General features: G+C 39.6%; 1 protein-coding gene across 5 annotated transcripts in view; it reads right to left on the reverse strand.

The window, feature by feature from the left end:
• Nucleotides 1-4,576: 4,576 nt before the first annotated feature.
• LOC122551462 (transformer-2 protein homolog beta-like) overlaps nt 4,577-18,220 on the reverse strand; it is a 40,874-nt gene continuing 27,230 nt past the window's right edge. For 3 of the 5 annotated variants that reach the window (XM_043693405.2, XM_043693403.2, XM_043693404.2), the window contains 5 exons: nt 15,579-15,767; nt 15,350-15,465; nt 11,658-11,732; nt 6,385-6,458; nt 4,578-5,559 (listed from right to left, as the gene is read on the reverse strand). In XM_043693405.2, coding sequence (XP_043549340.1) covers nt 5,549-5,559; nt 6,385-6,458; nt 11,658-11,732; nt 15,350-15,465; nt 15,579-15,767 — 465 coding nt within the window. In that variant the 3' untranslated portion in view covers nt 4,578-5,548. Of the gene's footprint in view, nt 5,560-6,384; nt 6,459-11,657; nt 11,733-15,349; nt 15,466-15,578; nt 15,768-18,220 lie in introns of all 5 variants that reach the window. The other 2 variants (XM_043693401.2, XM_043693400.2) reach the window with 2 other exon arrangements.

Here is an 18,220-nt window from a genome sequence, read left to right on the forward strand (position 1 = left end):
CTAATAGGCTAAGAAGTGCCAGATGGAGTTTAATTCAGATAAATGTGAAGTTCTGCATTTTAGAAAAGCAAATCTTAGCAGGACTTATACACTTTATGGTAAGGTCCTAGGGAGTGTTGCTGAATAAAGAGACCTTGGAGTGCAGGTTCATAGCTCCTTGAAAGTGGAGTCGCAGGTAGATACGGTAGTGAAGGCGGCATTTGGTATGCTTTCCTTTATTGGTCAGAGTATAGAGTACAGGAGTTGGGAGGTCATGTTGCGCTGTACATGACATTGGTTAGGCCACTGTTGGAATATTGTGTGCAATTCTGGTCTCCTTCCTATTGGAAAGATGTTGTGAAAGTTGAAAGGGTTCAGAAATGATTTACAAGGATGTTGTCAGGGTTGGAGGATTTGAGCAGGGAGAGGCTGAACAGGCTGGGGCTGTTTTCCCTGGAGCATTGGAGGCTGAGGGGTGACCTTATAGAGGTTTACAAAATTATGAGGAGCATGGATAGGATAAATAGACAAAGTCTTTTCATTGGGATCGGGGAGTACAGAACTAGAGGGCATAGGTTTAGGGTGAGAGGGGAAAAGAGACCTAAGGGGTAAATTTTTCACTCAGGGGGTGGTAAGTGTATGGAATGAGCTGCCAGAGGAAGTGGTTGAGGCTGGTACAATTGCAACATTTAAGAGGCATTTGGATGGGTATATGAATAGGAAAGGTTTGGAGGGATATGGGCCGGGTGCTGGCAGGTGGGACTAGATTGGGTTGGGATATCTGGTCGGCCTGGCTGGGTTGGACTGAAGGGTCTATTTCCATGCTGTACAGCTCTATGACTCTACTCCTGCAATCATCTCCTGATCTGATTGAGAAGTCAATTACTGTATTTTGCCAGCAGGTGGCAGATAAAGTCTTTTCTCCAGTCTTCAGTGTTTGAAATTGAACAATTAAAATGTAGCTGATTGCTCCCTTAAGACTTAAGGTGAAATAAAGCTCACTGAAAAAACCAAGAGCATAAAGGTCTAATTACAGCAAAAATGATAACAGACAAATGCATTTGACTGAAAACCTATAAATGTAGAATCACAGCTGTGCCTTAGTAACCACAGCACGTGTTTTCAGCTTGTAACGGAAAACAAAGGGGAGCCTGGGACTACAACCTGAAGCATCTATGCTAGATTGAGGGCTAGGAAATCGCTAAGACGCAGAACTCAAAAGATGTGTAATTTCTAAACGATTTTCTGCCCAGAGGGGCTTGGGTGTGTACAAGGAAACCAAAGTTAGTATGTAAACAGAGCAAGTGGCCTTTACTGCAAGGATGGGAATGCAAGAATAATGAATAAAAAAAACTGAAGGGTGATATTAGACTCCATGTTAATTTTATTCTCTCTGCTGCATTAATCCATTATTTTGTTTTTATTTCAGATCTTAAACATTCACAGAACCTTGCTTTCATACAATGTCTTGCAGTACAGGGTTGCAATGAGATCACATCTGAACTATTGCTCAGCCCTGTTACCATACGTAAGGAATGATACAATGCGATTGTATGTATTGCGGAGTTTTGTCCCACAAAGAAAATAATTGGGCATACAGCCCTTAAAAATACAAGATTCTGAAGTTTCATTACAAGGATATTGCTTGTCCTGGCTACGTTGAACTTGGATTTGGAGAAATGTCTTTAGAGGATGCAGAAGATTGTGAATCTTAAGTTCTTGACAGTTGGATCTTTCTTAAGTATACACAAGGCTAAGGTGAGCAGCTCGCTTGTACTTTGCAGAATAAATGTCTACGGATAATGAGCTGGAGATGGCAGACAACCACCATTTCTGAATTGAATAGATTAGACTCATAGGTGCTCCTATTCCTGATTTAGCTAACACAGGAGCTTCAAGTCACATCTGCTCCAGAATTGTGTAATAACATCTCTGAACAGGTTGATTAGAAAGATAAGCTTAAAAAATACGTAATGGATATCTATCCATAAATAAATCCTTCACAACCTGCCACAGAAATCAGAAAAGGCCCTTGGGCCCCATCAGGTCTGTGCAGACCTACCTTCACCAATCCCACTTTTTGCGCTTGGCCCACAGCCTTTAATGTTGACACTTAAAGTGTTCTTCCAAATACAGAGGAACGTTGATTATCTGAAGGACACGGTTGGGGAGTATTTCATTCAGTTAATTGAATTCTGGATAATCGAATGCCACATAACAATTCAGCCAAGCATCGGACCTTGCGATCTTGCCAGATAATCAAAGTTCCTCTGTACTTTCTAAAATGGTTTAAGGTTTTACACCTTTATTAGACTCTCAAGCAGTGCATTTTGGATTCCTGTCATCCTTTGAATGAAAGAAAATTTCCTTAAATCCCCTATAAACTTATGCTTCACTTTAAAATTATGCCTAATTACTGACTCTGCAACTAAGTGGAAGATCCTTCTTATTCTCAATTTCTGTGCTCTCCCTGGCCGATTTCAATTTGACACAAAGAATGGGCAGGGTCAAGTGATTAGATTCTTCCAGGTTCCATCTGTTTGGTACTTCAACTTCTTCTCAGAAAACATAATGCAGGTTGTTCTGCTACAACGCACATTTCATGGATGTGAATTCACTATTGCGATTGACACATTGGGAACACTTTCTAAAGTACAAACTTTTAAGCACACATTGGTTATAATGCGATTCAGTTCCCATTGGTTTATATGGAGCTAATACATTATTTTCTTACAACATAGGATTGCACGAGAACGGAACTACTGTGTTATAGTAGAATCAACCGTAGTTTTCTAATTCTCCACTTGCAAATCGTAGCCCTCAATGTGACCAATCTTGTATCTACCTCTCTTCCCAGTGGCCAACTGCAGGCTTAAATGAAATCCCACATGGACCTTTTCTAGACAGTAAATCTACATTCTAGTTTTTCTTCCTGGATCGATTCCTTCATACTTGATTGAGCAAAATTGATGCAAAATGATTTTTTTTTTGCAGTAGTTGCCAAAACCAAATCTGCATATAGACTCAACACTAAATACTTTTCAATGGAAGCCGGGCCTACTACAGCACCAGATAGCCTTATCACTTGTCATTTCATTACCAGTCATAATGGAGACAGGTAATGAAAAAGTCCTTGGCCTGCAACAGCATTCTGAGGGAGCTCAGAGATTTGAGGAAAACCACCTCATTTTTCCCCATTCATCACTATGTAGACTCCTGGACTCAAACAGGAGATTCAACAGTGTTAAGTAAAAGCAGCCTCCACTTTTTGCTGGTTTGGTTTCTCTCATTTGTTAATTGTTCACTTTACATTTAGATGACTGCTATCCAGTCATTCACCTCTAATATAGACATATCTTTTGTTTCATTACTTTGCCGAATACCATAAACATTTGTCATTGAAGCTCCCCTGCTGTCTACCCTCTCAGACCTTCCATCATTATCTCCCCCACACCCCATTCACAAACTCAAAGCCTATTACATTACATTCTTTACCTTCCCCAACTGAAGGGTCAGAGACCTAAACGTTAACTCCTCCTCTCCACAGATGATGCATGAGTGTTTGACATTATGCTGTTTTTACTAAATGGAATTCTATCCCATGCAAGCAGTAGTTCAAGCACAGAATTAAATTAGAACTTACTCAATTTACATTAATTACGTGAATTCAGGCCATTTTGGGACTCACTGCAACTTAAGTTTTTTTGCAACATGAAGAAAACAGAACTCCAAAATCAAATGATTGCAGAGAGGACTATATACAGTGGTAGCTTTAGAAGGGATCAGGAAGTTCAATCAAGCAAGAGTTAAGGAAAACACATTGCATAGCATTCTGGTGTTTTCATGGAGAAAATTTTAAAAATGTATGTTTGAGAACTGGGTTTGAAATACTTTAAAAATGTTTGAAGTGTCGCCCTTGTGACTATGTCAAACAGTATAACACCAACCAATAATTCCTTTCAGTACAGCTGTGATGCACATTCTGATTGCACTGCAGGAACAGCCAGACACCGTCATACACCTATAAACTCCACAAGTTATAGGAAAAAAAACAGGCAATACTTTACATTAATTTGCCAGAAACAATTGTATGTAAAACTATATCGCAACCACATAAATGGAGTATTTTCAAGATTCTCTTCTTTTGGAAGAAACTGCCTCTGTAGAAGGATCAACTCTCACCTACAACAAATTCAAATCACAAGGCAACATAAAGCATCAAGAAACACCAAAGCAAAGTAAGGCAAAAGCAAAAAGTGTGGGTTTACACCTATCTAGCATCCCACTCATTTGCTGATAGCAGATGTGAAAAGGAAAGGACAAGCAGTTCAAGTTCGCAATCACTCATTGTCTGAGGAGTTGACACAAAGATTCAACTTGCCTAATTTGCCTTGGCGACCATTAAGATTGTCTGATTTTCATAGTTGCGCAAACCCTGCACATTTGGAACTCACATACCTAGCCGTTAAAAAAAATCTAACTAGAAGATATAATCGATACAGAATTTAAGACTGCTTTTGCATTTCATTATACAGTTGTCCTGTTGCCAAGCGAAGTTGAACTAATAACAATAAGACAATATGGCAAATTAAAGAGAAAGATAAAACAAAGAAATGGTGATTTTTTTTTGCTGAAGTTTAATGTTCATTTTGCATCAATATTTAAAAGCACATCACACACATTTCTACTCAGTGCCACAGGTTTTGCACTGATACAAAATCTTCATTTAATAGAACAGCCTCTTCACAACATGAATCCGGAAGGCTTATGGACACAAAGTAGTATTACTGATTGGATACAAAAATAGTCCCATGAAAGATCAAATAACTTAATCTAAAAAGGAACTAAAATAAAAATCAGTAGTTAATCAAATTCAGCTAATCACAAATTAGTTGATAGAGTAAGGCCAGGCTTAAGCACTGCATTGCTCCAATGTTTTTGCGACTGAAGTTGGACTACCCCTTTCCACGTGGAATTTGTTAAAAGTTCCTCCAGTCAGAAATACAATACTATTTTCTATATGTCATTTTATTCAATTTGTTCAACAACTAATGTGTAATTCTTTAAAGTACCATATTATCAGCTACAATTTTAGGATTTTAATTTACTCCACACTAGGAAAAATGAAAGCCCTTCACTGAATTCATGGGACTGAATGAGAACATAGGAAATCAATAACACTATGAGCGTAGATATGGAACCTGCACACTAAGTCATTATGCAAGTCCAATATTAGCTCCCATCACCAAACTTCAAAGAATATACATATTGTTAAATGATACCATAGCAGCTACATGGTCATTTACCATTGCATTGCGTTCCTATCTACACTGAAAGCTGCTCAAGATTGGGAAAACAAGATTTACATTGGGTTAACCCAAGGGTGTAAAAATGATCATTTTATGGATAACCACCCAATACAACTGGAACATTTTAAGCTTTTCACAAAACACTTTTGAAAGAAAAAATCTTTACACAAACATGACTAAAAAAATTCGTTTTATATAAAAGAAATCTTCAGCAAATAGGTCAGCTGGCCTCAAGATTGCAATTTGGATGTATTGGATCTTCAGTAGCGACCTGAAAGAGTCAAGAAATTGTTACAGTCGTAATAACAAAATTCTGAGATTAGTACAGCAGAAAACACAAGCTTCTTCAGCATCAAGTTCATTTGGAACTGGAGAGATCATACATGAAGCTAAAATCCTAACAATTCTCAATCTTGAGTTGATATTAAGACTTCTGCTTAGGCCTGGTGACAATAGTACCATCAAAATTGCAAACGTCCAGGCTCTAAAAATTCAAAGATAAACAAACATACAGGCAAACTAAGATTGAGGTGGCAAGGGTCACTCAGTGACCCACAGGCCAGCTGCATCCAAAGATTGAGATATGAACCTTTTACAGCCATTGCAGTTTACACATTCTTGAACAACTTTAGAAATCAGCAAAATTCTAAAACCTGTTTTACATAATTTCAGGTGCACTGTAAAATTAAATGGATGAAGGGTTTCAGTCTACCAGCATAAACCATGACAAGTTTAACTTTTATTTTTACAAAACTGAATTTCCTTCCGTACATGCAGATAGACACCTGATACTGCACAGAAAATTTAACTTGATGTAATTTAACCATTAACCATAAATATGTTGATAATTGACAAAAAAAAAATCGAGAGTGTAAACTGGTTATTACTTGTTACCCCCTCTTAAGGCATTATCTGTTTCCAGAACATTCAAACTCGAAGAAGCAGCAAAGAAGGAATCTTGAGCAGACTCCTTCCAAAAATATATTTTGCATCTTTCCCATTCTCATTTGAAAACTCCAGGCATCTTTCGTACGGCCATATCATTACATGAAAATCTTTCATAAGTACTATTGATTAGTAAACATATTGTACTTACGCGGAGAGTACGAACGTGACCTTGAGCGAGAACGATAGCCACCCCTGCTATAATACGGAGATGGAGAACGCCTTCTGAAGCATAAAAAAAGTGATAAAATACAATACCAGGCAAATGAACTACACCCAAAACTGGTGGTAGGTGGGAAAAGGTACTGCAGCAACAGGACCAAAATTAGTTCAACTTGCATTTTATTACTCAAGTGTGGCTCATGGGCGAAGGCATTCCAATGTCTTCTGAAGTACACATTAGCACAATGGAGGATTACATACAAACACAGTAGATTTAAATGTCATCACCCAGTCAGAGAGACATATAGTATGGAAACAGACTCTTCGGTCCAACTAGTCCATGCTGACTAGATATCTTAAATTAATCTCGTCCCATTTGCCAGTACTTGGCCCATATCCCTCTAAACGCTTCCTATTCATATACCCATCCATATGCCTTTTAAATGTTGGAATTGTACCAGCCTCCACCAACTCATTCCATACATGCGCAATCCTATGAAAGAGTTGCCCCTTAAGTCATTTTTAAATCTTTCCTCTTCCACCCTAAACCCATTCCTTCTAGTTCTGGACTCCCCTAACCCAGAGATAAGACCATACCTATTTATCCTCTCCATGCCCCTCAGAAGTTTGTACACCTATGTAAGGTTACCCCTCAGCCTCCGATGTACCAGGGAAAACATCTGCAGCCTATTCAGCCTCTTCCTATAGCTCAAACTCTCCAACCGTGGCAACATCCTTGTAAATCAAATTATGCAGGAAGCAGTTTAATTGTCTCTGCTGTGAACGGTTTATAAATATAAATACATAAAGATGCATTAAATGTCTGCGAGACTATTAACAACAGTATATAGCAAACCAATTTGTCCACATAGATGGGAAGCAGTCAACCAGTAACTGGAATATTAATGCATAGTACTTGGGTTAACATTTAAAATTCAAACAAAATCAACTTAAAAGGTAATGTTATTTTCAGAAGAGTTCTTGTATTTAATGCTGTCAACCATTAAAACTTAACATTTACGAACAGTGCTTAAACAGAAGTTAGAAGGTACAATTCAGATGTGTAACTATTAAATAATAACCAATTAGATAATAAATGAATCACTGCATTTAAAATATACTGTAAACAATGCTTTATTGCTATATACTGTGTACAAACACAAATTGTTGTTACAATTGGGGTGGACTACATTATTTCCTTTCTTCCAAGAAAATCCACCAATTGCTAGTCCAACAGTGTTACCAAATGTAAAATATCCTCTTGCTTGGTTTTATTTGTCATACTGAGGAAATCATTTTGTTAACTTGATTGCCTGGCCAGCATGAACAGATTAGGGTTGCATCTATTACAACAGATAGCTAAAAAAGTTATTAACCTTTAGCTGGAATACTTGCCAGCCACTGCAGTAATGTTATGCAACTATTTTTGGAGACAAGGGTTAATCAAACAAGGTTTAGTTTAACATTATACATAGTAACCTTTCAGTAAGTGTCATTACTGCAGTTCACCCACTTAAAACTGCTTCAATTACATTATTTTCTACTGTTATGATTGCCATGGATTAAGTTAACACATACAAAACTTTTTAGAGAATAGGCTGCAATTCATTAAGGTGCCATGATCTTGTATATGTAAATGCCAAAGTGTAAAGAGATTGACTAATATATTCAAGTTACTCGGAGGAGATAATCAGATATGTAGTGAGGGTAGTGGATTTGATACAGTTTATGTGGATTTCAGCAAAGCCTTTGGCAAGGTCCCATGTGGGAGACTGACAATGGAAGTAAAAACATGGAATCCAGGCAAGTTGGATCCAAAAATTGGTTTATTGGTAGTAGAAAGCAGTTTGAGAAATTGGAGGCTAGAACCCAGTAGCAGGCCACAGGAATCTGTGCTGGGTCCTTTATTGTTTGGTGTGTGTATGTGTATCTGTGTACACAATATAGAGGTGAGAATGTGCAGGTATGATGAGTAAGTTTGCAAATGACAGATTATCTGAGTAGTTAATAGTGAAGGCAGTAGTCTACATCTTTGTTACCTATGACCATTTGGTCAGATAGAATTTGACCCTGCTAAGTGTGAGGTTAAGTAGTGACAAGGGTGTACTCCATAAACACCACAGTAACAGAAGGATCTTGAGGTGCTTGACCATAGAGTCCTAAGGCAAGATAGGTGAAGGTGGGACTCTCAACTTTATCACTTATGGCATAAATTGTAACAACAGGGAGGTCACATTGGAGCTTTGGTTAGGCCAAAGCTGGAGGATTCTGCAGTTCTGGTAACCAGATTTAGAGGAAGGATGAGATTAAACTGGAGATGGGAGGGGGCGGTATGTGGAGATGGAGGGAGGGTGGAGAGATTCACTATGATATTGCTTGGGATGGAGGAGCTCAGCTATGAAGAGAGGCTGGATAAGTGCAGTTGCTTTCTTTAGAGCAGAGAAGGTTGAAGGTGGTCCTGATAGAGGTGTATAAGATTATGAAGGGCACGGATAGGGTAGAAAGAAAAGGCACTGCTCCCCTAGCTGAAGGGTAAATAGTCAGGGGGCATAATTTTAAGGTGAAGGTGCTTGTCTTCGACTTAATTGCAAAACTAATCAATTAGTCAGACACAATTCCTCTATCACAAAGCCATGTTGACGCTGCTTGATTCCCTTTTCAAATTGGGAGAATAAACAGCTGTAACTTGATAGTCAGTGATTTGCAATAATATTGTTCTCTTTAACATACTACAAAGAGAATCATGGGATGGGGAATAGATTTTAATCATGGTTTTGCAGCTTTCTGCAGTTTTTCTCCATATAAATTAATACTCTGCTCTTTTGCTCTCTTTTCCAAAATGAGCAATTTCACATTTTTCCACATTATACTTGATTGCAAACGTTTTGCTTACTTAACCCATGAAGATCACGGTCTTGTTTCAACGTCGTAACATTTAAGGCTTTAGGCTGAGTACTGGAAAGTGGATTTGTTGTAAATAGCTTGAAACAGACTTGGACTGAAGGACCTTTCCTGTATATGATTATGGCTTCTACAATTTCCCAGAAAATAATTTGAGCCAAGGATGTGAAATTAGGCAGGTGACTAAAGTATATTTTTGAGAAGAGCAAGTACAGAATGTTGTAACTATAAGACAGCAAGGAACAAACAAACTTCTGGATATTTGAAAAGCCCACTGAACTGGGATTGAAGTTTTTTTCAAAAATAAACATTGGGCAGTTGAAGTGTTTCAATATCTAGATTCCTATTAATAGCATAAGTGTCATTTTAATTATATTCTTCGATAAACTAAAAAGTATCCAGTCCTATTCTTCATTAAAATCTCACTGCGCTAATTCAAAGCTCTGATCTTTTGAGAACACAGCCTAACATGGTGTCTGGACTGGACAATGTGACCATTTTCAATAGCAGAATAAGTAGTGTTTATGGTGTGCAAAGGGACTTTCATCTACGAAAGATAAAAATTATTTGTTATACTTGAGGCCAGTGGTTTTCACTGAAATCCCAACTGCTTACAGTAACTGCTGCATCTAGTGAGGACATTGTTAGCACATTGGGATGCTTGTATAAATTTGGTTGTGCGGAACATTTTTGTTGACTTAATGCAACAGAAATGCAGAGTCATACAGTATAGAAGATGCGCTTCAATTCACCAAGTCTGCACCAACTTATGTATACTGAACCCAGTACTTGGCCTACAGCCTGAAATATTATATTCAAATTATGGTAGCGATCTTTATAGATTAAGACAGCAAAACATTAGCAAATGGAGTATGACCATGGAAAAATGTTCAGTTGCTCATTTTGGAAGCAAGAGCAAAAGAGCAGAATGGAATGGAAAGAAAAACTACAGAAAGCTGCAACACAAAAGGGACTTCGGGTATTCGTGAACACAAAGCCAGCGCACAGGTGCTGCAGGTAATCAGGAAAGCTAAAGGAATTTTGAACCTGATTTCAAGAGTTGCAGCTATGGGGAAAAACAAAGGAAAGATGATGTGAACAATGTTGGACCAACCATCATCCTACTGAATAGTGATGCAGGCTCAAGGGGTCAAATGGCCTATTCCTGGACTCATATGGATGCACTGGTTAGAAAGGCCAACAACATTTATTCTTCCTCAGGCAACTGAGAAAATTTGGCATGACGGCGAATAACCTTGCCAACCTTTATAGGTGCACCATTGAGAGCATTCTGTCTGGATATATCACTAACTGGTATGGCAACTGCACCATTTAGGATCAGAGACAGTTACAGGGAGTGGTGAACTTGGCCCAGACAATAACAGAGGCTAACCTTCCATCTATAGAATTCATCTACTAGGCCTGCTATTAAGGAAAGGCTGCCAGCATTTTCAAAGATCCATCCCACCCTGGCAATGCTTTTCTCCCACCTCTACCATTGGGGAGAAGGTACAGAAGCCTGAGCGCGCACACCAGCCGGTTTCGAAACTGTTTCTACACCACAGTTAGAATACTGAATGGACTCAAAACTCTTAGCATTCACCTGCACCTGTATTCTGGTTTTTGCCTATTATTTACTTATCTATGCTGCTTAACTATGTGATCTGCCTGTATTGCTCACAAGATAAAACTTTTCACTGTGCCTCGGTAAACGTGACAATAAATTCAATTCAATTCTGCTCCTATTTCTTATGTTCTTAAATGGAGTGCCTTTCACTCTTGGATGCAAATGGGACAACTATGATCAAGCCTGAACTGTCAAAGGTCATGTTCACATTAAGATCCTCAAAAAGTCTGCACTTCATGCCATTTCAGTCTACTGCTAGCGCACGAATCTCAATAACAAACCCAAATAAGTTGATGAAATGTGCAGGAATGTTACTAATCATTGAAGTTCTGCATCTCTGAAGACCCTTACTGAATTGCAGGGTAGGTGTGAAGGACCAAATGACCTACAGTTGCTCCTGTTTTCTATGTTCTTAAAATTATTTTGCTCTAAAAATGAACTCAGTCATGTGACATACTCTATTAGGGCTCCTCATGGGAATTTTTAGTTTAAGATATCTGCTGTCAAGAAAAATAAAGCTGTATACAATATGCTATCAGTCACTTCATGTTTCACCTTCCTCAGGTGAATAATTTTAACACTAAAAAGACACAACTAGTGCAATTATACCATCTTAAACCTTCATAAATTTCTAAAATCTAAAAGTGTAATTGAATTCAGCATTATTTAATTTGTACCACTTGAAGTGACATTCCCCCCAAAAAAACCAAGCTGTTTTACATCTGTCTGCATACCTGTAAGATCTGCTGTAATACTCTCGATCATCATATCTGTCATATCGGTCATAACTGTCTCTGCGGCGTGAACTACTGCAATGTGAAGCAGAAAGAGAGGTTAAATAGACTGTTCCCTTGCTAACTTTATAAACCAAAGGCAGAAAAATTATTTACTTCATGTCATAGTTGTATTCCTGAAAAGTGAGACTTGAACCAAAACAAGTGAATTAGATTTTTTCATAAAAGTCAACTTTAAAACTGAATTGGTTGATGCTGGACATTTGTCAGGATAAAAAAATTAAACTATGCACGTATAGAATATTCCCAAGTGGAATGCCTCTGACGTGAAATTAATTTTCAAATATGAATTGAAATGATTCAAAGAAGTTTCAGCTTTGAACAAATTGAAATGAAGTTAGAATCATGAAATAAATGGTCACGAGCAGAATGCAGATACAGCATGTTAGGATAAAATTAGATGGAAGAAGAATCGTTGCTGCAGTGAGCAAGAAAGGCAAATGACAACATTTATTTAAGATGAACATAAAGTATACTAAACAGAAAGAAGCTAGAACGTAGTTTAGGTGAATTTGTTGTTGACTTGCGGCACGTTTATTCATATCGGATACTCTTGCTTATTTTAATGAAAGTTTCTTGCCTTGACTTACAGATTAGCATAATAGAATCACAATGAAATATCGTAACTATAGACCAGTTTTACGTTCTGTTGGGAAATCCATTAATTTAAATTAAAATAGTAACAACTAGACATTTGGAAAGTCAAAACACAATTAGAATGTTTCAATGAAGGTAAATACTGGTTGCAAAAAGTGAGGACTACAGATGCTGGAGATCAGAGTCAAGAGTATGGTGCTGCAAAAGGACAGCCGGTCAGGCAGCATCGAGGAGCAGGAACATTAACGTATCGGGCATAAGCCCTTTATCGAGATTCTTTCAAGGACTACTTTTTGTCATTTACATAAATGATTTGGAAGTGACCACAAGAGGTACAATTAGTAAGTTTGCAAATGACACCAAAATTGAAGGTGTAGTGAACAGCGAAGAGGGTTACCTCAGATTAAACAGCATCTTGACCAGATGGATCAATGGGCAGAGAAGAGGCAGAGATGGAAATGTGTTGCTGGAGAAGCGCAGCAGGTCAGGCAGCATCTAGGGAACAGGAGAATCGACGTTTCGGGCATTAGCCCTTCTTCAGGAATGAAGGGCTAATGCCCGAAACGTCGATTCTCCTGTTCCCTAGATGCTGCCTGACCTGCTGCGCTTCTCTAGCAACACATTTCCATCTCTGATCTCCAGCATCTGCAGACCTCATTTTCTCTCCAGAGAAGAGGCAGATAAATGAGAGGTGCTGCATTTTGGGAAAGCAAATCTTAGCAGGAGTTATACACTTAATGGTAAGGTCCTAGGGAGTGTTGCTGAACAAAGAGACCTTGGGAGTGTAGGTTCATAGCTCCTTGAAAGTGGAGTAGCAGGTAGGTAGGATAGTGAAGGCGGCATTTAGTATGCTTTCCTTTATTGGTCAGAATATGGAGTACAGGAATTGGGAGGCGAGGTTGTGGCTGTACAAACATTGGTTAGGCCACTGTTGGAATATTGTGTGCAATTCTGGTCTGCTTCCTATTGGAAAGAGGTTGTGAAAGTTGAAAGGGTTCAGAAAAGACTTACAAGGATGTTGCCAGGGTTGGAGGATTTGAGGTACAGGGAGAGGCTGAACAGGCTAGGGCTGTTTTCCCTGGAGCGTTGGAGGCTGTGAGGTGACCTTATAGAGGTTTACAAAATTATGAGGGGCATGGATAGGGTAAATAGGCAAAGTCTTTTCCCTGGGGTCGGGGAGTCCAGAATTAGAGAGCATAGGTTTAGGATGAGAGGGGAAAGATATAAAAGAGACCCAAGGGGCAACCTTTTCACGCAGAGGGTGGTACGTGTATGGAATGAGCTGCCAGAGGAAGTGGTGGGACTGGTACAATTGCAACATTTAAGAGGCATTTGTATGGGTATACGAATAGGAAGGGTTTGGAGGGATATGGGCCGGGTGCTGGCAGGTGGGACTAGATTGGGTTGGGATATCTGATCGGCATGGATGGGTTGGACCGAAGGGTCTGTTTCCGTGCTGTACACCTCTATGACTAACAAATTACATATAAATACTGGTTGACTAATTTGCTACAGTCCTTCAAATTGTAAGCAGCATGGGAATCCTGTAGAACTGTATATCTGAACTTCCAGAAGCAAGCGACCACAGTTAATAAGGTAAGACCATAGGGGGTTAGAGGTAATTTATATTAGCTTGGATACAGAATTGGTTAATCAACAGATGTAGAGTTGAGAAATATGGATCTTTTTCACTGATGGGCAAGTACCAACTAGTGGGTACCACAGGGTTTGGTCCTCTGTTTATAATCTGTATTAATAACTTGGATATAGGGTTAGAAGACATTATAATCAAATCTGCAGATGGCACTACAATAAATGAGATAGTAGGTTGCAGTGAAGAAATAAGAAATTTACCAGTGGATGTGGATAGGTCAGGTGAATAGGACAAAATTTGACAGATGGAATTTTGCATGGATAAGTATGTTATCTATTTTGGTCAGAGGACTAAAAGACAAATTACCTTAATGGAGAGAAATTTCACGGTGCTACAGAGCAGAAGAATCTAGCTGTTTTTATACATGAAATGCATTGGAGGCAGTTCAAAAGGAGATTCACGAGATTGATTCCAGAAGTGAAAGGTAATTTTATGAAAATATATTCATAGGCCTACATTCTCTGGAATTTATGAAAATGAGAAGAGATTGGAGAAGAGACTAGATTCTAATGGTTGACAAAGTAGATGCAGAGCGGATGATGTTTCTTTTAATGGGGGGGCAGGGGGATCGTGTAGAATGAGAGTTCACAGTTTTAGGATAAAGCATACCAATTTAAAACAGATGGAGAAATTACTTCTTAAAAAGGTCATGAATCTGTGGAAATCACTACTGTGGAGCATAGTGGATGCTGGCATATTGAGTAAATTTAAAGGAGACAGATTGATTTTTAATTAGTAATGGGTTGTAGGGAATGGACAGGATAGGGGAGTTTAGGCAGAGATGAGATCAGCCACCATTGTATTAAATGGCGAAGCAGGTTTAAGGGGATGAATGGTCTATTCCTGCTCCTACTTATATAATAGAATAACACATCAGAATAATAAATTATTCACTGATGGGAATTACTTAAACACTGAGCTTTTCAACCTGTGACAAGTTCAATAATAAGGAAGGCAGATTTCATTAAAATATTTAAATTCTCCATGATGTGGCCTGCTGACAAGTGACATAACAGCAAACACCTCAACATTAAAAAGGATATGGGATCCTATTTGTATCAGGAATGTTCTAATAAAGCAATGTCAACGAGGAATTTTTGTTCAATAGAGGGGCAGTTGTAAGGAGGAAGGTTAAATCCACGCTGTGTAAGCAGTTAAAATACCATCTTTATACCACATGCACAAATTTCACACAACTCATTGATTTTCTGCCTGTATTTATTGATGACAAGTCATTTATTTGAAGGATAGAATACAGGTACGGTTAACTTCTTAAGTGTAATTGCTTTCTGATTATTACTAGAATTACTTTATGACATGCCGAGAGTTCACTGATTTTTAAACTCATCTCTTTTGGAAAAACGTCAAATTAAAAACTTACTAAGTTGGCCTTCCCATATAGATTCCAGGGGTAGGTGTGTGAGCTCTTTTCGTAATCGAGAAATCAACGCGAATCCTTCGCCCATCCAATTCCATTCCATTGGCCCGCTCTTTAGCCTGCCGAAAAGGATTTAGGAAGCATTTAAAATGAAACCCAGTAACACCGAAAGTATCTAATGATAAATGTTTTCAGCATCACTATCAGCTTCAGCAATTCTTTAAACTCTTACCTCTTTAGCATCGTCGACGTTCTCAAAGTAGACAAAAGAAAAGCCTCTGGAGCGATTTGACTGTTGATCATACACGACATTAACCCCTGCAAGTGGACCATACCTCGAAAAGACCTCTCGCAGATCTCGCTCAGTGGTATACAGACTTAGTCCAAAAACTCCCAGACAAGTGTTGGGGTCAGGGTTAGCCTGAATATAGAATGCCCACACCAAATTAGTATAACAGAGCTCATCCAAGACGCAAAGACATTATTTTATTATAATATTTCATCCATTTATCCCTCAGTCAACCCATTTCAGGGATTTCATTCTGGAAAGAAATGAGGCTTTAGATTTAGTGCTGACATGAAGCAGTTATGGCTGAATATTGATCAAATGGGAATACAAGAGCACCCTTAAATTCAAAGATTTCCCTGAGGTCACTTTGCTGACATCTGAATTTAAGGGTGCTTTCATACTATTCTTCCAAACCGTGCCATGGATTCACCAGAAAGGGCGAAAAAGGACTTCAGTTTAATGTCTACCCTAAGGTTGGGATCTCAAAGTGCAATACTCCCTTAGTACTGTAATGATGTGCAAGTCTGGGATACTCTGCATTTGAGTCCTTTCCAGTACCGGAGCACTGTGGTTGAGTCAAGAGGAAAAAGTCCCTCAAAACAAAAAGACCACAGTTCAGCCATAGACAAACGCACTGGCTGAATTCTTTGCAACTAAACATATTCAAGAGAAACTAATTTAATGCTGAACTGCAGTGACCAGTAAATCAGTATAACATACTTCAACAGGTTTTCCCGAAACTTAAGATTTTACACAAAGAACTATGTTGGTGTTCATTTAAAGTGATTAATATTTGCACAAAACACCTTTCAAGTCTACTTTAGATGCCCACGGGAATTCAATGCCAAGTCAATTCTTAACGGAAACAAATGTTAAAAGCCAAAAAATCAGAAGGATCAGGTTGTTGGGGTGTTCAGGTTTTAGAAATGGATGATTAAAATTTAAAGACGTGCAACCACAAGACACTCAGGAGTAATTACAACTAATTAGGTCTTTTCAAATAAAATCACTTGAATATGGAATACCATAGGTGACATGATAGTCTATGAAGTCTTGAAGTTTGGAAAAGAAATTTAGATGTTTCAAGTCTGATAAAAGGAAATTTTAAAAAATTCACAACACCAGGTTATAGTCCAACAGGTTTATTTGGAAGTACTAGCTTTCAGAGCACTGCTCCTTCATTAGATAGTTGCGGCGTATAAGATCATATCAAGGGTGACCTGACAAGATGGATGCAGAACTGGCAGAGTCATAGGAGACAGAGTAGCCGTGGGAGGATACTTTTCGGAATGGAGAGTTGAGACTTGTGCTGTCCCACAGGGATCAGTGTTGGGACCTCTGCTATTTGTGGCCTACATAAATGATTTGGAGAACAGTTTATGAGGCAGCGAGCTCTATATTCTAACTGCCCTGAATGAAGAGATTTCTCTCAAATCACGTATAGGCTTACTGTGGCCAAGTGGTCTAAATAGGAGAAAGTGAGGACTGCAGATGCTGGAGATCAGAGCTTAAAAATGTGTTGCTGGAAAAGCACAGCAGATCAGGCAGCATCAAAGGAAAAGGAGAATCAACGTTTCGGGCATTAGCACTTCTTCAAGAATGAGGAGGGTGTGCCAAGCAGGCTAAGATAAAAGGTAGGGAGGAGGAACTTGGGGGAGATGCGTTGGGAATACGATAGGTGGAAGGAGGGTAAGGTGAGGGTGATAGGCCGGAGAGGTCGGGAAGAAGATTGCAGGTCAAGAGGGCGGTGCTGAGTCCAAGGGTTGGGATTGTGAAAAGGTGGGGGTGGGGGGTGTGGAGGGGGGGCGCGGGGGGAGAGGGGAAATGAGAAAGCTGGAGAAATCTGCATTCATCCCTTGTAGTTGGAGGGTTCCTAGGCGGAAGATGAGGCGCTCTTCCTCCAGGCGTTGTATTGCTGTGGTCTGGCGATGGAGGAGGCCAAGGACCTGCATGTCCTTGGCGGAGTGGGAGGGGGAGTTCAAGTGTTCAGCCACGGGGTGGTTGGGTTTGTTGGTGCGGGTGTCCCAGAGGTGTTCTCTGAAACGTTCCACAAGTAGGTGGCCTGTCTCCCCAATGTATAGGAAGCCACATCGGGTGCAGCGGATGCAGTAAATGATGTGTGTGGAGGTGTGGGCGCAAGTTTTGCATTTCTTGCGGTTGCAGGGGAAGGTGCCAGGAGTGGAGGTTGGGTTGGTGGGAGGTGTGGATCTGACAAGGGAGTCGTGGAGGGAGTGGTCTTTCTGGAACGCTGATAGGGGTGGGGAGGGAAATATATCCTTTGTGGCGTGGTCTGTTTGGAGGTGGCGGAAATGACAAAGGATGATACAATGTACCTGGAGGTTTGTGGGGTGGTAGGTGAGGACCAGGGGGGTTCTGTCCTGGTGGCGATTGGAGGGGCGTGGTTCAAAGGCGGAAGAACGGGAAGTGGAGGAGATGCGGTGGAGGGCATCGTCGACTACGCCAGAGGGGAAATTGCGGTCTTTGAAGGAGGCAGCCATCTGGGTTGATCGGTATTAGTTTTATTACCTTTTATCTTAGCCTGCTTGGCACACCCTCCTCATTCCTGAAGAAGGGCTTATGCCCAA

This window comes from Chiloscyllium plagiosum, unplaced genomic scaffold (genome assembly GCF_037043375.1).
Source record: "Chiloscyllium plagiosum isolate Xiang-an unplaced genomic scaffold, Cpla_swu_hap1 HiC_scaffold_7, whole genome shotgun sequence".
In the NCBI taxonomy this organism is placed as follows: domain Eukaryota; kingdom Metazoa; phylum Chordata; class Chondrichthyes; order Orectolobiformes; family Hemiscylliidae; genus Chiloscyllium; species Chiloscyllium plagiosum.